At 34.4% G+C, this 23,517-nt stretch overlaps 3 protein-coding genes across 6 annotated transcripts; 2 read left to right on the plus strand and 1 right to left on the minus strand.

Moving 5' to 3' along the window:
* Positions 1–9,179: 9,179 nt before the first annotated feature.
* Positions 9,180–12,663, plus strand: LOC8281766 (tRNA (adenine(58)-N(1))-methyltransferase catalytic subunit TRMT61A). 3 transcript variants are annotated; one of them, XR_007216036.1, is made up of 5 exons: positions 9,180–9,338; positions 10,006–10,501; positions 11,497–11,741; positions 11,929–12,279; positions 12,392–12,663. XR_007216036.1 is itself a non-coding variant. In XM_002521396.4 (4 exons), exons 2-4 carry the CDS (start codon positions 10,053–10,055, stop codon positions 12,168–12,170), a joined length of 936 nt encoding a protein of 311 aa, XP_002521442.1. In that variant the 5' UTR covers positions 9,180–9,338; positions 10,006–10,052; the 3' UTR covers positions 12,171–12,663. The 3 variants fall into 3 exon arrangements, 1 of the variants encoding a protein (XP_002521442.1); XR_007216037.1 differs by having other exon boundaries at positions 12,397–12,663; XM_002521396.4 differs by having other exon boundaries at positions 11,929–12,663.
* A 342-nt stretch (positions 12,664–13,005) lies between these two features.
* LOC8281767 (phosphoenolpyruvate/phosphate translocator 2, chloroplastic) lies at positions 13,006–16,671 on the plus strand. 2 transcript variants are annotated; one of them, XM_002521397.4, is made up of 9 exons: positions 13,006–13,846; positions 14,053–14,175; positions 14,288–14,440; positions 15,169–15,254; positions 15,422–15,506; positions 15,668–15,787; positions 15,905–15,982; positions 16,263–16,392; positions 16,484–16,671. In XM_002521397.4, the coding sequence occupies exons 1-9, from the start codon at positions 13,484–13,486 to the stop codon at positions 16,564–16,566; spliced, it is 1,221 nt and encodes a 406-aa protein (XP_002521443.1). In that variant the 5' UTR covers positions 13,006–13,483; the 3' UTR covers positions 16,567–16,671. The 2 variants fall into 2 exon arrangements, with proteins under 2 accessions (XP_002521443.1, XP_015576210.1); XM_015720724.3 differs by having other exon boundaries at positions 15,905–15,937.
* A 1,508-nt stretch (positions 16,672–18,179) lies between these two features.
* Positions 18,180–21,461, minus strand: LOC8281768 (transcription factor MYB98). Its single transcript, XM_002521398.3, has 3 exons — positions 20,345–21,461; positions 20,051–20,177; positions 18,180–18,903 (listed from the first exon to the last, which is right to left on the minus strand). The coding sequence occupies exons 1-3, from the start codon at positions 21,316–21,318 to the stop codon at positions 18,331–18,333; spliced, it is 1,674 nt and encodes a 557-aa protein (XP_002521444.3). The 5' UTR covers positions 21,319–21,461; the 3' UTR covers positions 18,180–18,330.
* Positions 21,462–23,517: the final 2,056 nt, after the last annotated feature.

Genomic DNA, 23,517 nt, shown 5'->3' on the forward strand with positions numbered 1-23,517 from the left:
GGATTAGAACCTGTCATGCACCTTAGGTATGTTTCCAAACATCTATTTACCACTTCTGTTTGCCCATCAGTTTGTAGGTGATACTGTGGATCTACATAAAGAAACCCCTTGTAACTTAAAAAGCTCATCCCAAAAGGAACTTACAAATATAGGGTCCCTATTACTGACTATAGATCCAGGCAGTCCATGGAGTTTAAAAACATTATCAAAGAACAGTTGAGCTATCCCAGGTACAGAATAAGGTGTTTCAATCCAATGAAGTGTGCGTACTTACTGAAACGATCTACCACCACTAGTATCATATCCTTGCCACTAGATCTTGGAAGCCCTTCAGTAAAATTCATACTTACATCCCTCAATATGCCTTCTGGTATAGGTAAGGGCTACAGCTTTCTAGGAATGTGCATATTTTCAGGCTTAAACTATTAGCAAACTCCACATGCTCTAATATAGTTTCTGATGTTTCTCTCAAGCCCCTTCCAATAAAACAACATCTGAATTCTCTTGGTAGTGGCCTGCATTTTCGAATGTCCCCCAATGGCAGAATCATGCATGAGTTGTATCAGTTTAAGCTTTAGTAAGGAATCATTGCCTACAACCAACCTACCATTCCTCCTAAGTAGTCCTCCAGCCCATGTATAAGGACTATTGGTATTCTAATCTTGCTGTAAGGCATTGATGATGGTTTGGACATTTGCATCAGCTTGCCAGCTAGCCTCAATCTCGGGTAACAAACTAGATTGGATAGTAGAAACTGTTAAGGCATCTAACTCAGAATGTTGCAACCTTGAAAGGGCATCAACAGCCACATTATCCTTCCTTTTCTTTTATAGATAATTTCAAAATCGTACCCAAACAACTTGGAAATATACTTCTCTTAATGAGCAGTCGTGATTCTTTGCTCTAGTAGTAATTTTAAACTCTAGTGATTAGTCTTAATGAGGAAATGTTGCGAGCTTAGGTAGTGGTCCCATTTCCTGACAGCATAGACTACAACAAGCAATTCCTTGTCATACACAGATAATTAGAGGTGCCTGGGAGCTAAGGCTTTGCAAATAAAAGCAATGGGATGTGAGTCTTGCATTAGGACTGCTCCAGTTCTCATATCACAAGCATCTGTCTCTACCACAAATTATTTTTCCAAGGAAGGTAATACTAAAACATGAGTATAGTTAGTGCTTTCTTGAGATTTACAAAGGCTTCTTGAGCTTTGCTGGACCGGTTGAAGGCCATCTTTCTTTAGTAGTTCAGTAAAGGGTTTGCTTATAAACTTATATCCTTTAATAAATCTCTTGTAGTAACCTAAGAGCCCTAAAAAACCCCTTAACTGTTTAATATTGATTGGTGTTGGCCAATTGACTACTGCTTCTATCTTCTTAGGATCAGTGGACACCCCTGCAGCTGAGATGTAATGACCTAAGTACTCTAACTGCTTCCAAAAGAACACTTGCTCTTTTTGATAAACAGATGGTCTCTCAATCTGTCAAACACTAGCTTGAGATGTTGCAAATGTTCCTCCAAATTCTTGTTGTAGATTAAATATCATCAAAAAAATACCAGTACAGACTTCCTGAAAAAGGGTCTGAAGACATCATTCATGAGACTTTGAAATGTAGAGAGTGCATTTTTAAGACCAAAGGGCAATGACCATAAATTTATAATGGCCATCATGGGACCTAAATGCAGTTCTATAAATATTAGCTGGATGCATTCGTATTTGATGGTAGCCTGATCTTAAATCAAGCTTGGAGAAGATTGCAGCTCCATACAACTCATTCAGTAATTCCTCAATGATTGGTATAGGAAATCTGTCTTTTTATAGTATTCTTATTAAGCTCCCTGTAGTCAATGCACATACGCTAGTTGTTGTCCTTGATTTTTACAAGCACAATTAGTGAGGAAAAGGGGCTAACACTTGGTCTTATTACTCCACTAGACAATAGTTCTTGTATCATCTACTCTATTACAGTCTTTTGTATAGGGGAGTGTTTATAGGGTTTGATATTTATTAGTTTTGTTCCTTCAATTAAAGGAATTCTGTGATCATGAGTTCTACGAGGAGGTAGTTCTTTGGGATCATCAAGTAAAATGGAGTAAGTTTCTAACAGTTAGGAAAGGTTAGCAGGGGGTGGTCTTTCATTAGGCTCAGGAAAAAGTTGACAAGTGTGTGATGAAGAATGGTTGACTATTATTGCATAAGCTATGAATGAGAGTGGGAGTGTGCTAGGATTTGGTTCATTATTTCTTCTCAGATTTGCTGGATATTGGTGACGGTCAACCCCTGTAGCTGGTATTCAACTCCTTATAAGTAAAATCTAATTTTCAGTGTGCTGAAGTTCCATGCTATATCTCCCAAGTTAACCAACCATTGAATACCTATGACCATCTCACACCCTCCCGAAGGCATAATTAGGAAGCTAGAAGTGAATTCAATTCCCTGGATCTTCCAAGTGAATGAAATACTGCTGTAGATACGGTAGACATGATTCCCATCTGCCACAGAAATCTCTAATGGCTTGATTTCTGTCAATGTGTATCCTAGTCCATTAGCTAAAGAGAGATTAGAGAAGTTATGGGTACTTCCTGAATCAATTAAGATGTGGACAGACCTTCTCTTAGCAGTCCCTTTTACCCTCATAGTTTTAAATGGTTGTTCTAGCAAATCAACCATAGCATATAAGGATAGTTAAGGGAATTTTTTGACAATTTCTTCAACACTCCATTGCATATTCTCCACATTTCCTATCCCTGTAAGCTCCTCAGAACAGTCTTGCACCATAATCATGTGTAGTTGTTTCTTTTTACATTGATGAGCTGGAGAGGATTTTTCATTATACAAGAAATAAAGGTTCTTGGCTCTTTTGTCATTCAGTTCTTCAGGAGTAAGTCTTTTGGTTCTAGGATAAGTTGGTGGAGCATTGTTCAAATTCTGTGAAGGCCAAGTGTTAGGTTGAAGGGTGTTATTCTTTGGTGGTGGTGTGTTTGGTGTGGGTAGTAGGCTAGTTTTAGAGTGGGTAAAAGGAGAGGCTTATTACTGTAGGTTATGTAACCTTTGGTGACATTTAAGTAAGAGTCCTGCATTCTGGCTAATGCATAGACTTGCTGCAAGTTAATAGGATTCAACATCCTTACTGGTATTTTTTATCTCGTCTTTTAATCCACTCAAAAAGCAACTTAAGGAATACTCCTCAGTAAGAGTGCCTGTATTAGATAAAACATCAAAGTTTTCTAAATAAGTCTGTAGATACCTGTTTAAGTCAAGCTTTTAAGATCTGCCATTGGGTCTTCATAGGCTCTATCATCAAATCTAGCCTTCAATTCAACCACATAATCTTCCTATGGAGGATCTTCATTCTTACTGCAATATTTGATAAACGATTGATGCTATTGAAGAGCTCTCCCTTCTAGGTGAATTGAAGCTAACTTCACCTGGTCTCTGTTGGAGTGCTGTCAACCAAAAAAAATCTATCACACTTGAACAACCAACCTTCCAAATCTTCTCCATCAAACTATGAGAATTCAATCTTGGTAAATCTAGTAGTGAATAAGTGATTGCTACTTTGAGATCTGTATTCATTCCTACTAGTGAGATCAATAGTTAGAGCACAAGGAGGATCTGCAACTTGCTTACTAGCAGAAGAAGCAGCTTGCCTAGCTTGCAAGGAGGTCATGAAGGTCTTCAACTCCTCTCTCATTAATTCCCTCGTCGATTGATCCTGTTGTTTGTTGTTTTCTTGAATCATTCCTCGACAAATGGCTCTGAATGATTCCTCAATTTTCTTCTATTCTTGGGCCCTTGTTGGAGTTTCAAAGGAAAAGAAAGATTAAGAAGAAAGAAATTGTTGTGTGAAGTCTATATAATTTATTAGACTGTGAAGACTTTAAATACAGCTTAAGATGAAACTGAAAAACGTCAAAATATGAACTATTCATGGAGTACGTTTCCATGACTAACAACTCCCTAAATAACAGAAACTACTGCTTACTAAGTTATTTGAAACAGTCAAATAAAGAAATTACATTTATTTAAAAAAAAGAAAAAATAAACAGCTAAAGTACTCTAGCTGGACAGTAACTGCAACAACTAAAGTACAACTTCAACACTCCTCCTTACTTTGGTTGCTGCAAACTCCAAGTTTTTCTCGAAGAAAATCAAACTTGCTTCTTGGTAAAGGTTTGGTAAATATATCAGCTAGTTGCAATTCAGATTTGCAATAAGTTAATCTAACTGTACCTACCTTCTGCATTTCTCGGAGAAAAAATAATTTGATGTTGAAATGCTTGGTTTTTCCATAAAAAACAGGATTATTTGAAATAGAAATAGCAGCTTGATTATCTACAAATACATATGTACATCCTTCTTGCTTCATATTCAAATCTACTAATACCTTTCTTAACCATAAACCTTGATTTACAGCAGCATTAGCTGCAATGAATTCAGCTTCTGCAGTAGACTGCGCCACCGTAGCTTGCTTTTTGCAACACCATGAGAATACACTTGAACCAAAAAAGAAACAGTATCCTGAAGTGCTCTTCAAATCATCAAGAGAGCCTCCCTAGTCACTGTCGGAATATCCTTGCAAAATACAATCCTGACTTGTGCAAAATTTAATTCCAAAACTCAAAGTCCCTTTCACATATCTCAGGACTCTTTTAGCAGTAGTAAGATGAGTTTCTGTTGCACAATTTGTAAATCTAGATAGTAGACTTATCGAATGTAAGATGTCAGGCCTAGTAGCTGTTAAGTACATTAAACAACCAACTAGACTTCTGTAAAAAGTTTCATCAACTGGTTCAGCTTCATCTTCTTTGCTCAGCTTCTCCTTCTGGCACATTGGAGTGTCTACTCTCTTGCATTCATCCATTCTGAATTTTTTCAGAATTTCCTTTGCATACTTTTGTTGACAGATGAACACTTCTCCAGGTTTCTACTTTATTTCCATTCCCAGAAAGTAAGCCATTCTCCCCAAATCTGTCATCTCGAAAGTTTACTTTATATCTTCCTTGAACTTTCTCACAAGCTCTTCATTGCTTCCAGTAACCAACAGATTATCCACATACAATGAAACAATAATAAAATTGATTTCATCACCTTTGATGTAGAGGGTAGCTTCATTAAGACTTCTATTGAAACCTAATTGTATCAAGTACTCATCAATTCTGCTGTACCATGCTCTTGGGGCATGTTTCAGACCATACAAGGCCTTTTTGAGCAAGTACACATAATCTTCTTTCCCTTTCACAACAAAGCCTTCAGGTTGCTCGACATAAATCTCCTCATCCAAGAAACCATTCAAGAATGCTGACTTGACATCAAGTTGATAAACTTTCCAATTCTTTTTTGCAGCTATCGCAAGCAACAACCTGGTTGTATCTAATCTAGCAACAAGAGCAAACGTCTCAGAAAAATCAACACCAAAATTCTGAGCATATCCTTTTGCAACAAGCCTAGCTTTATGCTTGTTGACTGAACCATCAGGATTTAACTTGGTTCTAAATACCCACTTCAGTCCAATCACTTTTCTATTTTTGGGTCTTCTCACCAGCTTCCATGTTTGATTTTTTTCAATCATTAACAGCTCTTCTTTCATTGCTGTAGTCCATTTCGGATCCTTTTCTACTTCCCAAAAATCTGTTGGTTCAAGCACAACAACATTGCATCTTTCATAAATATCAGAAAGTGACCACATACCTCTAACTGGAATGTCATCAACCAGCTCATCTTGATCAAGTTGAAATTGTGAAACTTGACCAGGAAATTCAACTCCTTGTTTTTTATCCCAATCCCACTCATCATTCTCCATGAAATGCACATCTCTACTTATCAAAATTTTCTTGGTGTTTGGTTGGAAAATCATGTAAGCTTTAGAGACTGAGCTGTACCCAACAAAGATTCCAGCTTCTGCCTTTTTATCCAACTTATCCCGTTTTTTTTAGGAACATAAACAAAACACAAGCAACCAAATACTTTGAGATTTTTTAGAGAGGGTTTAAAACCATACCAGACTTCATATGGAGTTTTTTCTACGACAGCTTTTGTAGGAAGTCGGTTAAGAAGAATGACAAAGTTATGATGCGCATTACCAAGACTTTGGAAAATTTTTCTCAAACATCAAACATCTAGCCATCTCCATAATGGTGCGGTTCTTTCTTTCGCTAACTCCATTTTGTTGTGGAGTGTATGGAGTAGTGAGTTGATGTTCTATCCCTGCTTCTTCACAAAAGTGGTTAAATTGATTGGAGGTGTACTCCTTGCCATTGTCAGATCTCAAGACTTGTATTTTGTGACCACTTTGTGTTTCAATCCATTGCTTGAATTTCCAAAAAATACTAGCAACATCTGACTTGAATCTAAGAAAATAGATCCAACACATTCTAGAGAAATCGTCAATAAATATCAAAAAATACCTGCTGCCATTGAGAGATGGTGTGCTGTGAGGTCCAGCCACATTCGTATGAATCAATTGCAGCTTCTCTGTAGCTCTCCAAGTTGATTGTTTGAATGGAAGTCTTGATTGCTTTCCTTGTTGATAAGCTTTACAGTCCGGAATTTCAGATTCAAGACAAGGGAGACCTTGAACCAATTCCATTCTCTGCAAATTCATAATAGCTTTCTGATTGAAGTGTCCAAGCCTCTTGTGCCAAATTTCTGAATGGACTTTTGCTGCAGGGAATGCTGCTTGCTCCTCCTCCAATGGATCAAGTGCAAAGCTTTTTCCGTTCATTTTAACTTTGAATACATCATTGTCATTTGCATCTTTGATCAAACATTGATTACTTTCAAATATAACTTTGAAACCTTTTTGAATCAAGTGGCCAACACTCAACAAATTTTGACTGATGTTAGGCACAAATAACACATCTTTGATAAATTTGGTACCTAAAATACTTTCAATTGCCACTGTGCCTTTTCCTTTGACTGCAATTTTTTCTCCATTGCCAATCGTCACTTTGGAAACAACAGAAGTATCCAATTCCTTGAAGAGATCACGATCAAATGTCATATGATTAGTGCAACCACTGTCAATTAGCCACTTCTCACTTGAATTAGAGGTTGCAAAGCAAGTGGCTATAAAAAGCTGCTCCTCTTCTTCATTAGCAACTTGAGCAACATTCTTTTGTTGCACATTCTCTTGTGTCACTGTCTTTTGTTGATTGTTGCTTCTGCAAATTCTTTGATGATGCCCCATTTTCAAGCATTTTTCACATTGCTGGTATGGCTTTCTCCAACACTTCCAAGGTGGATGGTTTTCTCTTCCATAGTGTTTACATGGAGAGAAATAAGATTTTGTTCCCATATTCGTATTGAGAGAATCAAAACTTGAATTTCCCTTTTTATAACTTTCAACTTTCTTTCCTTTCCCCCCATAACTCGAGCTAGCCTTCGCAGCTAATGCACCTTCGACAGACCCTTCAGACCTCATTAGCCTTCTCTGTTCTTGTGCCTGCAACGCATTCATCAATGCTGCCAAACTAATTTTTGACAGATCTTTAGAGTTTTCCAAGGAAGCAATTGTAGCTTCAAACCTTTCAGGAATAGTTACACGAATTTTTTGAACTAATCTAGAATCAGGAAATTCAGATCCAAGTAATCTTACTTGATTTGCTATTCTGAGCAGCTTGTCAAAATATTCCTTCACCGTCTCTGATTCCTTCATTTTCTGGACCTCAAACTCCCTGATCAAGTTTAGAACTTTCATTCCTTTGATTTTTTTATCTCCTTCATACTCCTCTTTCAAGAAATTCCAAACTTCAAACGCCGATTTCATCGTCATGATTCTAATAAAGATGTCAGAAGAAACAACAGCAAATAACGAAGCTCTCACCTTTGATTTTCTTGATTTCTTCTCCTTATGAGTCTTGATCTGCGCCATTGTCGGATTTGCAGGCAATGGAAGAACTTCGTAGTCCTCCTCCACAGCTTCCCACAGATCGTTTGCCTCTAGATGGGCCTCCATTTTTACTGCCCATATGTGATAACCTTCGCCATCAAACACTGGTGGTGCCAATGCAGTGAATGGTGTTTCTGCATCCATTGATAAAGAAAAAAAAAAGATAGAATATTTTTTTATTTCACAGGTCCTTTAAAGAAGAGAGCTCTGATACCAATTTGTTGGAGTTTCAAAGGAAAAGAAAGATTAAGAAGAAAGAAATTGCTGTGTGAAGTCTATATAATTTATTAGACTGTGAAGACTTTAAATACAGCTTAAGATGAACCTGAAAAACGTCAAAATAGGAACTATTCATGGAGTACGTTTCCATGACTAACAATTCTCTAAATAACAGAAACTACTGCTTACTAAGTTATTTGAAACAGTCAAATAAAGAAATTACATTTATTTAAAAAGAAAAATAAATAAGGTACTTATGGACAAGAATCGTACTAAAGTACAACTTTAACAGCCCTGGTATTTTTTGATATTGACATGGTTGTCAAAAGTGGTGGCAAGGTAAAGTTTGTATATAGAAATGGGTAATGGATTAGAACTACTCTATTCCAAATGGAGCATGAAGAATTAGTTAACCAGAAAGAGAGGAAGAAAAAAAGAAAATCTAGAGAAAAGTTGAGAAGCTAATGATTTTAATATTCCAAATACATGATATGCTCAATGAGTACTGCTAGTATTTTAATAGAGGAAAATACAACTCAGCAAATAAAGTTGTTGCAACAGTTTTAGCAAAAGGACAAAAGACAATTATAACGAAAATATGTAGAAAATGATGCTACTAAAAATAACTAACTCCTCCAATCATCTATGGTCACGTCACTATAGCAATGCAACTTAGTTATTAGCTATTTTCTTCCATATATTAATATATTAAATAACTCTACCACTATCTGTAATATATATTAAAAATAGTTTTAAATACTGTCTAAATCAAATAATTATCAAATGTATACCAAATATATACTAAATATATACCAAATAACTCAATTTTACAAGAAGTATACCCTAAATTCATAAAATGTATACTGTTTTACTTAACATATACTTCCATAATAATCTAAAGTAAAAGACTGAAAATTTTTGCAAATTTTCTTTAGGCACCGAATACGTCAAATTTTTATTGTTTTTCTTGTAATTGTGTAAACTTCCCATTTTAACATTAGACTCTGAGAGGCCCAGACCGAAGCAAAAGGCGGACTATGAGAGGCCCTAATTCCTTTATATGGACCAAAGCCAATAATAGCCCACAAACAAAACAAAGCCGACGAGAATAACAGTTATAGTGCAGGAGAAGAGACGACGGAAAGAGAAAGGAAAAGAAGATAACACGAACCCTAAACTAAAACCTTTAGAAGAAAAAAATAAGAGGAGCTGTTAGCTGCTCTGCAAGTGAGTTTTTCTTTTTTCTCTCTCTATCTTCTTTAATCATTTTCTTATTGCACTTTCATGCTCTTGTTATTTATCTACTTTAATGTACATTGTAGTTACCATGCAAGTCCTTTCTTGAGTTTGGTAGTAGTACTGATGTAATATTTTTATTAGGATTTAAAAGTTCTGCGGTTTTTATTGCTTGGTAGCAAGTTTATCATAATGTAATTTATTATATAGCTGCTGAACATTTAATTTTGAGTTTCCAATGAGCCTTATGTTTTTCTTTTTTCACTTTTCTTTATTGTATAATGGATACCTCTGCCTATAAGTTCTATTTTGACCTTAGACGCATTCCGTTACGTGTGTGCTTTATTGACAGTTGTTGTACTTATTACTATAGCTCTCATAAAGTTTGCCCCCCTTTCAAAAAGGAAAAATGTGGGTACAAGTAAAGTTTGTCCCTTTAACATAACAATAATGGAATTTGCAATTGGATTCACTTTAGTTTTTCAATGGCTGTAAGTTATGCTATAATGTTGTGTTTGAATTTAGCATCATGGAAAGAAATGATGCATCGTTGATGATGAAGGGTTTTTGCTGTTTATCACACAAAATTCTGTCAGATACTGATGATAGGCTTTACTAGTTACTCTGCTTACCCTCTTATAATTTTTATCTATGACAGATTATTCGCTTCTACTGACACTACATCGACAGATTCAACATTTAGAGATGCTGCATACTGATCCAACAAGAAGGTTGTCATTTACACGGTGCATCACAGATGGAGATTTGGTTATCGTCTATGAGAAGCATGATACAATGAAGGCCATTAAAGTCTGTGAGACTTCAGTCCTCCAAAATCGTTTTGGTGTATTTAAACATTCGGATTGGATTGGAAAGCCTTTTGGGTCCAAGGTGTTTAGTAACAAGGGTGGATTTGTCTATTTGTTGGCTCCAACTCCTGAATTATGGACTCTAGTTTTAAGCCATAGGACCCAAATTCTCTATATTGCTGATATTTCCTTTCTAATTACATACCTGGAGATAGTTCCTGGTTGTTTGGTGCTGGAGTCTGGGACTGGTAGTGGATCTTTAACAACCTCACTTGCAAGGGCCGTGGCTCCTACAGGACATGTATATACATTTGATTTCCATGAACAAAGGGCTGCCTCAGCAAGGTAATAAATGAAGTTTCCCTGATATTTAGAATTACTTGGTATAATTGTTATGTATGTTGACATTGAGTTGTGTGTTCTCAGTTTGTTTCTATCATGGGGAACACTGGCCTTTTTCTCTAATCAAAGTTTTAATAGCATGTTGGTGACTCATCTAATTGAGATATAAGATCTGGTTGGGTATTAGGAGCTATTTTGATCGTCTGAATGCTATCAGTTCAAATTGACTATAACGTGAAAAGGCAATCTCTTCTTCTTGTATACAACAGTCATTATATACATCATATCTCTTCTTCTTGTATACAACAATCATTATATACATCATATCTCTTCTTCTTGTATACAACAATCATTATATACATCATACATTTAATCAATTTCTCAGAAAAGCATGCTTTTAGTTATGAAATTGGACAAATGCCAAACAAAGGAGAGGGAAGGCACAACATTTGTTTGGCACTTGACCTAGTTGAAGTGAGATTAGAAGGTTTTAGATAAGTACGATATGTTATGTATCACCCGTTCTCTAATGGGATTTTGACCTCCGGATACATTACATGGGATTTCTAAACAACTCAGTTTCTTTTTGTGTTTCAAACTCTACCTACGTTTTCTAACTCCATACATTCTTTTTAGCTTTCCTTATTGAACTGTTCACTAAAGAGTCATTGGCCATTATACTTCTAATTTACATGGAAATTGTTCTTAAAAATTCACAGTAACGAGGCTGTTCAGTCTGATACCATTGCACCATTTTTCATAACAGAATGATTCATGATACTGTTTTCTGAAATCCTGGATTGAACCTCTCCACTCTGCTTAAAGCTACGCCTGAGTAAGTTCCGTTTTTCAAGGAGGCTGTTTGTTGGAAGGAGGTCTTGAGGGAACAGGGGGTGGTGGGATAGGGGATTTCTTGGGGTAAGAAGAGGCTATTCATATCCAGGTTCTAGACGAACATATTGTAACCTTGTTCACTTCTATTTTTGTTTTATAAACAGAGAAGATTTTGAAAAGACTGGAGTAAGCAGCTTAGTCACGGTTGGAGTTAGGGACATTCAGGGTGAAGGATTTCCAGATGAATACTCAGGGCTGGTTGATTCTGTATTTCTGGATCTGCCCCAACCATGGCTAGCCATTCCTTCAGCTGCAAAAATGTTGAAACAAGATGGAGTCTTGTGTTCCTTTTCACCATGCATTGAGCAAGTGCAACGCTCCTGTGAGACTCTTAGATCTAATTTTACAGGTAACTTATAGTCTCCTTTTTAACTTGAGCAATCTGATCATAAGATCTACTTTGTCTAGTTCTAAATAGTATCTGCTCTCTCTCTCTCTCTCTCTCTCTGGAAAGGAATCTCTTGATTACAAATTTTCTAGTAACCAGTTTGTTTAATCCAAATGCAATAATATATGTATCTTCTTCTGGCATATAGACATAAGGACTTTTGAAGTGCTACTTCGAACATATGAAGTTCGCGAGGTGAAGATGGATTGTGGCCAGGGTGAAGAAGGCATTTCTCTTGGGTCCCCTCCTTATAAAAGAAGGCAGCGTTCAAGCGAAGGAAGTAATGTGCAGAACAGCTCCAGTTCTCCTGTAATCATGGCTAGGCCATGTGGTGATTCTAGGGGTCACACTGGTTATTTGACATTTGCAAGACTCAAATGTCTATCGTGAAGAATGTGATTAGTCACCCACCCATTCTGCAAGTTATAAGAGTTCTGTGATCATATTTGGTTCTGTGCGGAATCTTTCCATCCATCGCCTTGGAATAAAATTTTGATCGGTATGGCATTTGGTGTAGATTCTCTATTTCCTTATTTCTTATGAAGAAGCAAGTGCGTTGATCTAAATTAAAGATATCTTAAGATTTCTATCACTGCTTGATGATTGCCTAGCCCAGGAATTTTAGGAAGGATGATAATCTTTTTCCCTCCGAATTTGCTGTCATTTCTGGGATCAAATGCCGGCCATGACTTGGATTCAAGCTATAAATGGTGTGATTAGAGCCAGATGAGAATGTTTACAAGTCCAAATTTGTTGGAACAACAATTTTGGAAATTCATTCAAGTTGGAAGGTATTTCAACTTAGTAAAACATTGAATACAGATTTTCTGATTCTATTTGTTTACTATCAAACTAAAACAAGTGGTGGCTCCTGCTATTTGGATTTTCAAGTTGTAAAATTTCAAGCAGAATGTTGTGGTAGGGAAGATCAACTCCTGGAGTTTACAACTGTCAAGTCTAGTTTAGATGGTGTAGGGCAATGTTGAACTAGTGCATTAGAGATTAATTCGGTAATTATCTTAAAATCTTGTCAAAGGATCAGGACATTTTCCATAAATGTCTGAAAGATGTAGGTCAAGCTTTGGAGCATTGCATGCCACACAACTTGTGCCTCCAGCTGAACAAATTCCAACCACACATTGGTGTTTATTTCTTTTCCACGCTTTGCTAGCTGTCAAGTTCTAAAGTAACATCCAATTTGTTAAAAATGACTAATCTCCATATTTCACTATTAAATTTCTTCTTAGATCTTTTAGCTTTTAGTACCACCAACCCCTTGACAGTAACAGCAAACTCATCACTATATATTATCCCCAAATCCACATACAGTTGTTTGATTGGTCCCCCAGAAAATGCGATTCACTGATTAAACGATGTTCTTTCTCCTTAACTAAGGAGAGAAATGGGACTCGAGCTTGAATCTTCCTGTAATCTGCACCTGGATTAAGAGGCAACGTTTTCTACATTTACCAGAAAATTGACATCGCGACTTGAACGCATTTTTCGGAATAGTGAAAAACTAGAATTGAGACATCGAACTGTTAAATCATTGGTTAGTTGGATTAACAATTAGCTTTGTAGAGCTTTCTAAAGAACACAAAAACAAGACATGTTTTGTACCATTCATGCAACGTTTAAAGAAATAAAGGAAAGAACAAAAGATCTCCTGCTCTGGCTTTCTCTCTGTTACTTCCATCCCCAAAATGCATACAGCATTAGTTCTGTCTCTTTCAACCCCACTTCTCAAACCACAGAAATCTCTTTATGCAAATTCCAAACCCAGACCAACTTCTTTTAGACCTCTCCAGATTCATTCCAGTTGCTACAATGGCATTCCGTGTAGAAATGCCTATTTGCATTCATATCGATGCTTCAAGACCCAAGATCCCACTTCATTCTTCTGTTCATATTATAATAATAATCGTAGTTTCAAGGTCTATGCTGCCTCGGTTCCTGAAAGCACAAGTCAGAATGAAACAAGTGATTTGGCTCGGATTATTCAGCTAGCTGCTATGTTTGGAATTTGGTATCTTCTAAACATCTACTACAACATTTTTAATAAACAGGTTTGTTCAATTATCTGAGACTTTCGGTTCAAGGTTGATATTAAATTATTATGAAAATTGCAAGAGAATTCCAAATATGAGTTAGTGCATCAGATCAAATCAATATAGGTCATTAATCATGGTTAAACTTTGGGATTTTAGAGCATGCATTTTAAGTTATAAGTTTGTCTGGAATGCAAGAACCTGCACTTACTATTTGTTTGTAGGTTCTTAAGGTATATCCATTTCCAGCAACAGTTACTGCTTTCCAATGTGGCTGTGGAACTTTGATGATTATTATAACGTGGGCATTAAATCTTTACCATAAACCTAAGCTGACTCGTTCTCAGGTACTTTTTTGTTTTTGTCAAGTCTTTCTTGCCTGCCTTGAATTTTAATTTGGGTGCAATTCTATTCCCTTTTTCTTTTTTCTTTTTTGCCTTTTGACAAATTAACTTTCAGTTTACAGCAATCCTGCCATTGGCTGTAGCACACACCATGGGCAACCTTTTGACTAATATTAGTCTAGGAAAAGTTGCTGTTTCATTCACGCATACAATCAAAGCTATGGAACCCTTCTTCACTGTCTTATTTGCTTCCTTGTTTCTTGGCGAGGTAAGAAATTAAAGTAACTAATGTTTCAGTAATTTGTGAGACATCAGTGTGCAACAATCCAGTAAAAGTAGTAGAATCAGGCTAATCACTTTCATCGTGAAAGAGGATGAATTTGAATTTTAATATCCGTGTCCCCTCGATTACTGTGCATATCAATAATTTGATTATAATGTCATATAGAGGAATTCTTAAGTAGATTCTATCTATCACGTTATCTGTAGGCAAAACCCATTGCATAATGACAGGATATGCTTCATGTAATTTCTCCTTCCGCCTTTTAAGGTGGCTCTAAGTTCTCAGTGCTTGTAGATTGTGTCTTGTGTTCTTTTACATGATGCAAATACTTTAAAATTATTGGAAATGAAAGAAGGAAGATAGTTTTTGGATGCTTCAGCATCTGATAAATTTTCTTTATGGCATACTATTTCCAGGCAGAGAAGGAAGAGTTATGGTTTAAGGCTTAACTTGCCATCTATTCATTATATGGAATGATGTTGTTCTCATCGAATACAGAGTTGACTATGTTGCATTTGTAAATCATATACTTTTTAATCAATTGTCATGCATTTAGGATACATTGCCTCTAAATTCAAGAACCTGTGTATCTATATAGGTGTTGATTTCGATTAGTAATAAATATGTTAAGGTCTAGAAGCAATAATGTTAGGCCTTTGTTGTTAGAGCTAATTACTCAGTGTTTGACTTCTTTTTACCTCTCTAATGCACAGAGGCCATCTTTCTGGGTGCTTTCTTCCCTAGTACCAATAGTAGGTGGAGTGGCATTGGCATCATTCACTGAGTCCTCTTTTAATTTGTAAGACTATTATTATTATTATTTTTTCTTTCGTTTTTCGTTTTTTGGGTTCAAGAAGAACCAATCATGGAATGGAACCTTGGATTAGATTCTACAGAAAAGAAATATTGTAATAGGGTTAGTTTCATAGGTTCTTGATGTGCCTTAATATTTTGTTGAAAATCCAGGACTGGATTCTGCAGTGCTATGGCTTCCAATGTAACTAACCAATCTCGAAATGTACTTAGCAAAAAGTTCATGGTTAGCAAAGAGGTAAATAAGCACAATGATCTTTGTCACTCTTTAATTGTCTACAACTCATCATAACTTCACACAAAAAGAAAAAAGAAAGAAAAACCAACGTCTTGATCTCAGTCACTGTAAGTAACAAAGAGTCAAGATTAAGGCCATAACTAGCATGATGTTCTTGACAGGAAGCTTTGGACAACGTCAATCTGTTCTCAGTGATAACCATCATTTCTTTTATCCTGTTAGCTCCCACAGCTGTTGTGATGGAAGGCATCAAGTTCACTCCTTCATATCTCCAGTCTGCTGTGAGTGTATAATCCCAACAGAAAAAGAAAGAAGAAAAAAGCTGAATGCAGTTCCAAATAGTTACAGTTTATGCTTTCTAAAACCTTTCTAACAGCTGCTTTTTCTCCTTGTTTCAGGCAAACCATGGTTTGAATGTCAGAGAGCTATGTGTAAGAGCTCTTATAGCTGGTTTCTGCTTCCATTCTTATCAACAAGTGAGCTTCCCATGTATTTTATGAATCTAAAATCATTCTATTCTTCGAACAGTGCCCAGATAGTAACTAAACATAACCATTAATTCATTGTGTAGCCACTTGAACAAAACTAAATAACCATTCATTTTAGTGTCTTATGGTTTAGAAAGACATACTTTTTATCTGCAGATAACGCTTTGAAAGAGGATGAGTGGCCTCCCCTGTGTTGAATTATAAATTAAACATATTCCTTATTTTGATTAGCATATATGTTTTTCTTTTTGGTTCTTTACTCGTGCAGGTCTCTTATTTGATACTACAGATGGTAAATCCAGTTTCTCATGCAGTGGGAAATAGTGTGAAGCGTGTGGTAGTGATAGTCTCCTCTGTCATCTTCTTCCAAATACCTATATCACCTGTTAACTCACTTGGTACATTTCTTCTGTGCTGATTGTTTAGTTTTCTTTTTTCTTTTTCCTTTTCTGGATATATCACTTTGGTTCTTAATCTAATTAACAACAGGAACAGCAATAGCTCTTGCTGGAGTATTCTTATATTCAAGAGCAAAGAGGAAAACGCCACCACCAATGCCAAAGGCTTCATAATGAATTGTGCCATAACAAAATTGTTGTCTGAATGTTTTTCTTCTTCTTTTTTTACCATCAAAAAAAAGAAAGCAAAATATATATCATACATCGGTCTTCCTTTCATCGTCTTTACATTTATTCAAGTTCCACTAAAATTCCTGCACTGGCAGCACCCATATAAAGCTACAAGGTTTGGTTTTTGTCTTACCCCAGCAACAGCAGCAGCAGCTAAATATACAATTCATGACTATCATCTAAGGTTTCCATAAAAATTTATTAATTGGGCTACCAGTTCGAATTAAGTTGGCAATTTGCAATTATAGTTATCAATTTATTAAGATTCAGAGACATTTTAGATCAAAAGAAATTCTAATTTTCCAGAAGCAACAACCATAAGCATGTTTCACAAACAAAGCATGAATAAGTACTAATTCTTTGAATTACGGATAAATATTTTTTTTTTTTTACCTTTGAATTTACTTTGATGCTTTCTATTTAAAGAAAAAGGCTAAAAGACAATAACAATAAAATTATTAATAAGAAAGATGTTAATATTAAAATAAATACAAAAAATTGGAAAATTAAATTAAAATAAAAACACATTCTAAAAAAATTTAAAACTTAGTAACAGACTTTGTACTTTCTAGAAGAAAAATATAAATAATTGAACGAAGAGAGACAGTTTGTCACTAAATCATTGCGAAACAGTCAATATATCGTCAATGGAGAGACTCTTATCTATGATTTAGTGACAAAACGTATATTAGATATTGACAGAAGAATCCGTTGCTAAAGCATTTGTGACGACCAATTTTATAAGGGATATTTGATTGTGGAGTCTTTTTGGCGACAAGTTTTTCTGCTTTTGCGATGGATTCAGTCGTCAGTAAAAATTGTATTTTTTAATTATAAGAATATTACAAATTAATAGCTTTTATCCTTTTGATATAAAAAATATTATAACTACAATAACTGAAAAGAAAATACAAAGGAACAAAAGTACTTGAAACATTTGAAAGGCAATGCATGTTTTGGGCTCCAATAAACCTTAAAAGCTGACCGAAATCACAAACTCACGAATTACTACCTTTGAAACTTTTAAAGGAAATTGTGTCAAAACATATAACAAATATATTTAGTTGCATTAGAAACCATTTTTCTATTTATGACCTTCTTTAAGTTGACTTAATTTATCATATTATTTATAGACAAGGTCAAATTATATATTTATATATGACTTTATTTATTAGATATAGTATTTATATTGGTTAAGTTATATATTACTATATATTAATTATTCATGATTAAAAAAAATTAATACAAATATTACATATAATAATTAACGTCACTTATCAACATATAATTGTCCAATTATCAATTACTGATATTTGAATTTATCAAATACATTTATAGTTCACTAGATAAATATATCAGCTGAATTAAATTCTATCTTAACAATTTGAGATACAAAATGAAGTAATTATGCTCTAATAAAAACCTTAAAGAAATATAAATAATATCATATATGCATAAACATGCCTATTTTACTTTAACAATATTCTTCACGATTATATTCAAAATAAGCCCAAAGAAACATTAATTTCTTATGTAAACCAGAAATAACACTGCCATGAAAAAGAAAAGAAAGCAATAATACCAATTTAAATTTAAGTTCATCAGAGATAATAAAGTAAAGCCCCTACTTACAGAATCCCTATTTTCCAACTGAGTTCCATTGCATATGGATTCAACTGGCAGCAGAATTAGGGTTGAATCCTTAATTTAATTATATTGGGTTTGTTGGATAATCATCTCTAGCAAATCCATCTCCTTTTTAGCTTCACCTGCATCCTTCATCATCATCAAACTATCCATTTCCATTGACATCTCAAACCCCATTAGATTGCTCTCATCAACTACAGAAGCGCAAGGCATCTCATGATCAAGCAACGACACAAAATTACCATACCCTTCATCAAACATTAACTCCTCATGGCTATGATCATCGTAATAATTTGGAACCTGTGATGACGAAACTGATGGGCTCTCTTTCATTGTTCGATGTTCTTGTAGATTGATTTTCACATGATCTGCTTTCTTTCCAGTAGTTGTTGTTGACGATGATAATGGAGATGAAGTTAAAGTTTTGATGTAGCTTTGCAGGAGGGTACTTTTTGAATTTGAGTCCTTGCTTTTTCGCCTTGAGAATTGTCTTCTTTTAGTTGCATTCCAGTGATTCTTTATGGTGTTTTCTGTTCTTCCTGGCAATCTCTTTGCTATTTCTGCCCACCTGTTTCCTATTTCTTTGTGCGCTTCGATCAGTACCTCGTCTTCTTCTTCATCCCATGCATCTTTCTGCAAGTTATTTTCGACTTGTCATTTGCATATGCTCATATTGATAGGAAGTGATGAATGTGTACTTCCAAATAACTTTTTGCAAGGTATGACTTCAGAAAAAAATCCACATGTATATTGAATTATAATTGAAGCTTTCATCACCTAATACAATGGCAGAATTAAAGATCATAAAAATAATAAAGGGTCAATCAACATTGTTTTTTCTTTTTCTTAAATAATCTATTAATTAGGAAAACTAAATTGTGAGGACTCCACCCTTAAGAATCCTATAGCTGTGATATGCAACAACAAAGAAAAAATAAGTGTTTTTGGAGACTTAACAAAAACTAACTTGTCTGTTGAAGGTTCTAAATTTTATCTGACTAGAAATTAATCAGTAAACAAAATCCAAAAGTTGTTAATCCCCACTCCAAACTTCAATATTCCTGAGTGTGATTAACAATTTCTAGTTCATTCCATAGATTTCATTTTGATTCTTTCTGGCATTCTTTAGCAAATACAAAAGATTTAACGTAATGAATTCAAATCAGTATCACCATATCAAAAGTGCCAAAAACTATAACATGATGGAGAAAATGTTACATGAAAATATAGAAAACGATTGAATTCTAAGGGCTAACTTTGGCAATTTATAATTTAATCTTCTGACAAAGTTTGTTTAGATAAATCTTAGTACAATCTGGCACTCGTCGTAATGCATGTCAATGTGTCGTCAAGTTCGTAAAGACAAGTAATTGGTAAGGCAAGTGTATATGTATGCTTTACTAAACGCGTCAACAAACATTTTACATAACAACAAAAACCCAATGTAATGATTTCCATTCATTTAACACAGCGGGAGGGCTCAAATTAAGAAATATTATATATACTTTAATTTAATTTTTTTTAATAAGGTAATGAACATATATATATATATTGAAAGCCAACATGTAAGCATCTGAATTCATATGTATGTATGTGTATATATGACACAATATAAATAATTAATTAGTATGAACAGAAGAATGCTATGCTGTAGATAACAAAACAAGCATATAGAGATATATTTCCAGCATATTAAGTAATAATTTTCTATTTTCTTAATTTATCGAAAAAGGAAAAGGAAGTATTTAGAGGAAGAAAAAGAAGGGAGGAAATTAAAAACCCTGATGTCTGGCCTCAGATGGTTGTGCCATCTTTCTCTACACTGTTTCCCTACTCTTCCTTCCAGCATCTTAGCAATTTCTGACCACTTCTTTATTCCATACTCTTTCACCAGCTGCACTAGTAGACTGTATAAATGGAAGTTATTCATATCATCATCATCACTTTTTTTTTTTTTTTTTGAGATAATGAAAAACAGGATATATATATATATATATATATATAGAGATAGATAGATGTATTAAACCCTAACGAAGACGGATAAAGAAAAGAGAAAAAGAAAGATTATATGTACCAGTCTTCTTCTGGTGTCCATTGCCCTTTGATTACATGGGATTTCTTGTGAACTTTGCCATCTTTTTTGACCTGAGACTTTTTATCCTTCTTTTGATCAACTTTCTTGTTATACCCATTATCGGCAGTTATGCATGAGACCTCATCAGCTGTTACCTTGTTGGCACCACTCATCATTATCAATCCCATATCCTCAAAATTCAGGCATTCATACATCTGGTTTTGATCAAATGAGTTATGAGCTTCAGTCATTTTCTGCGGACAATTATCCTCAGAAAGAAGTCCCCTCTGTAAGCCATGCAAAGGCCTATTTCCGCCGTCTCCAGGCAAAAGAGCTGATGATGCTGGAAAAGCATTAAGATGATGTTGATTAGTGGCAGAGAAGGAGAGCCCATTAGCAACAGCCTCAAGGGGATCAATGCATGTCCCTGAAATCCCAAAAATCTGATTCTTTGAGGACCCTTCAATGGTAAAAAGATCGAGATTATTAAGGTGATGAGAATTGAAAGATGACCCATAATTATTAATGGGTAGGAGCTGACGTTGGTGATGATGATCATCAAGGTTTTGGTGATAAAACAATTTATTGGAAAAGGGAGTATCATGAGAAAACTCATTTGCTATAACCTCTTGTTTCAAAGGATATTCAGAAAGAAGGCTTGAAAGGTAAGGGAATTCTTCTCTCAACTTTCTATCAAACTCCATAGAGTAGAGAGAGAGAGAAGAAAAATAAGAAAAAAGAAAGAGAAAGAGAAAGAGAAAGAGAGAGATAGCTATAGAGAGCACAAGAAAGGAAGGATGGTTTAATGTATTCTCTTTCAAATAATAGTGGTTAAAGTTTGGATAAAAACTATTTAGTCTTGAGCTTTTCCCAATTACACAATTCGGCATCAACTCTTTTACCATCGTACTAAACAGTCCCTTAGCATTTTGATAAAAAGTCCTTCTGTTTACTTTTTCTCCATTAGTAAACATTTCACCCACGGCCGACGAGAAACAAATTTAATATACAACCGAAATTACCGTCAAAAAAAGAAATAAAACATCGCAAATTCCTGTTCCTTATAACTAAAATAGAAAAAAAAAGTGTCATTCAACCTAGAAAATCTGGAAATTGATTCACCTTATCTTCTTTTAGGTCCTAAAGTATTATTCTTATAATAAGAAGTTGAATAGTTATCAACCTAAAATTTATTTCTTTGTTATTGTCATATTTTTGGAACATTAATTTTGAGATTTTAAGTGTTTATGTGAATGTGATTGGTTAATAATGTAAAAAAAAGAGTAAAATGGAGAAAGAAAGAGGAGAAAAGGAGAGAGAGATTGGCATAATAATGGACTCACAAATTTAACAAATATATTAAGGGTAAATGTGTCTTTCTAAATTAGCAAATAATGTAAGAATTTACAAAATCAAAGTTGAAGGATCATCCAATACAATTTTTAAAACAACAGGGACAAAGTAGTATAATTGTTCAAACCTCAAGGAGTAAAGAGTAATTATCCCTTTAAATCTTCTTCTTCTTTTCTATGGGCGAAAGAGGCAAAAAAAGTAGTAGTGCACATTTGGCAAATTGTTAGCCCTTGATGATAATTTCAGGCAATGGTTAAAATTGCTTGTTGTTAGTGATGGTTGAGCTTCCATTTTTTGTATTACTAACACTAAATTTCACAATTAAATTAAAATTATTCAATAGAAAAACCCCATATAATCATTAGGTCGTTATAAGGTATTGTACTTTAGGAAAATCCTGAGTCAGGTGAATAGACACGTGGCAAACATGGGTAACCCTTTCACTGCTTTCCTATAAGATAAAGTGTGTGGGGGACCCTTTTTTTATAAACTTTAAATCGTAGCCGTTCGATTGATATCACAACCCAGATCACAAAGCTAAAAAGATTAAGCATACGGTCGAGAAATTTGGTAGAATTTAGTGTTAAGTGGGGTCAGGTAGATTTTTGTGGGGTCTCACATGGAAGTTAGTGTACTAAGATTTGCTCAAAATTGGGCATAGCTTTTAAAATGGCAAGTGAATATAAACTTGCCAACTAATTCGTCTTTGGAATAATATTTTAGGGACAAAAAAGAATTGTAAATTTTGTGTTAATTAATCTTCTTTAATTGCTAATTTCTTAATAAATTGGGAGAGTCAAAGTGGTTAGTAGAAATTCTGGTCAAAATCTTTTAAGTCATTGAGTTCATATTGTATTGCAAATTGTTGGCAAAAAAGGTACTGAAATTACTCCTCCAAACAAATATGAACATTGTTTTGTAACCTTCTTTGTTTGTCATATTCTCATTCATTAAGCTTCTAAATCTAATTATTTTTAGTAGTCAATTAGTCAATGCATAAAATTAATATAGTATTCTGATAAAAAATATTATGAATTGATCTTTACTCGATAAATTATTTCAATGAATATTGATTGAAAAAAATTACGGGTGTAAAATGTATAAAAGAATCCGACCCGGGTGTTATTATATCAAAAATAAAATGAAAAGCAAGAATATTACATTTTTTTCATTGTTATTATTATTTATATTTAGTTGGTTTTCTTTCATATATGGAAATTGAAACCATAACCTTTGTCTTTACCTTAAAAGAGGTTGAATAGCTTGTCTGAAGCAGTGACTAAGCCATTTGTCAAATTGGTAAAAGCAAAAACAACCTTTCTTGTAACTGAATCATTTATTTGTATTCTTAGTTGGCTTCTAATTGAATGACTCTAACACAATTAATGAGTAATAAATGGACCCAACTTTTGTAAAAATTGATTAAACATTTGATACGGTTACATTTTCATTTCATGATTTTTAATTTATCATGATATCTCTTAATTTGTTCAACCCTTTTCTTTTTTCCTACTCTAATTTTGACTTGTGCAGTCATATATTTACCATTTGAAGTGCCAAGAAGTAGAAGTAAAAAAATTGAGCGTGAATAACATTTTTTTTTCCATTAATATTGCTTGTCCACTAATAGCAATTAAGATTAGCTTTTAATGTATTTACTTTCTATAGAAAAAAGAATTCTAAATTAAATTCATTTATGTAATTATCAGTTTGACCTTGTTTAATTAACATCAACCTTTTGCCTTGCACTCTCTAAAATAGATTTATGAGTGTTGTGATTCCTACAACTTTTATTTTGCAATATGTTATAGCTAAACAAT

This window comes from Ricinus communis, chromosome 5, assembly GCF_019578655.1.
Source record: "Ricinus communis isolate WT05 ecotype wild-type chromosome 5, ASM1957865v1, whole genome shotgun sequence".
NCBI lineage: Eukaryota > Viridiplantae > Streptophyta > Magnoliopsida > Malpighiales > Euphorbiaceae > Ricinus > Ricinus communis.

What these genes read in the sequence shown, in the direction of transcription:
- LOC8281767 (XM_002521397.4), top strand. Translation starts at nt 13,484, where the DNA reads ATGCATACAGCATTAGTTCTGTCTCTTTCAACCCCACTTCTCAAACCA. An exon ending in ACTGAGTCCTCTTTTAATTT is followed by an intron (nt 15,255 to 15,421) that starts GTAAGACTATTA and finishes TTGAAAATCCAG; the next exon opens with GACTGGATTCTGCAGTGCTA. An exon ending in CTTCATATCTCCAGTCTGCT is followed by an intron (nt 15,788 to 15,904) that starts GTGAGTGTATAA and finishes TCCTTGTTTCAG; the next exon opens with GCAAACCATGGTTTGAATGT.
- LOC8281766 (XM_002521396.4), top strand. Translation starts at nt 10,053, where the DNA reads ATGCTGCATACTGATCCAACAAGAAGGTTGTCATTTACACGGTGCATC. An exon ending in CAAAGGGCTGCCTCAGCAAG is followed by an intron (nt 10,502 to 11,496) that starts GTAATAAATGAA and finishes TTTTATAAACAG; the next exon opens with AGAAGATTTTGAAAAGACTG. An exon ending in TCTTAGATCTAATTTTACAG is followed by an intron (nt 11,742 to 11,928) that starts GTAACTTATAGT and finishes TCTGGCATATAG; the next exon opens with ACATAAGGACTTTTGAAGTG.
- LOC8281768 (XM_002521398.3), bottom strand. Translation starts at nt 21,318, where the DNA reads ATGTTTACTAATGGAGAAAAAGTAAACAGAAGGACTTTTTATCAAAAT. An exon ending in TGGACACCAGAAGAAGACTG is followed by an intron (nt 20,178 to 20,344) that starts GTACATATAATC and finishes CCATTTATACAG; the next exon opens with TCTACTAGTGCAGCTGGTGA. An exon ending in ATCTGAGGCCAGACATCAGG is followed by an intron (nt 18,904 to 20,050) that starts GTTTTTAATTTC and finishes AATAACTTGCAG; the next exon opens with AAAGATGCATGGGATGAAGA.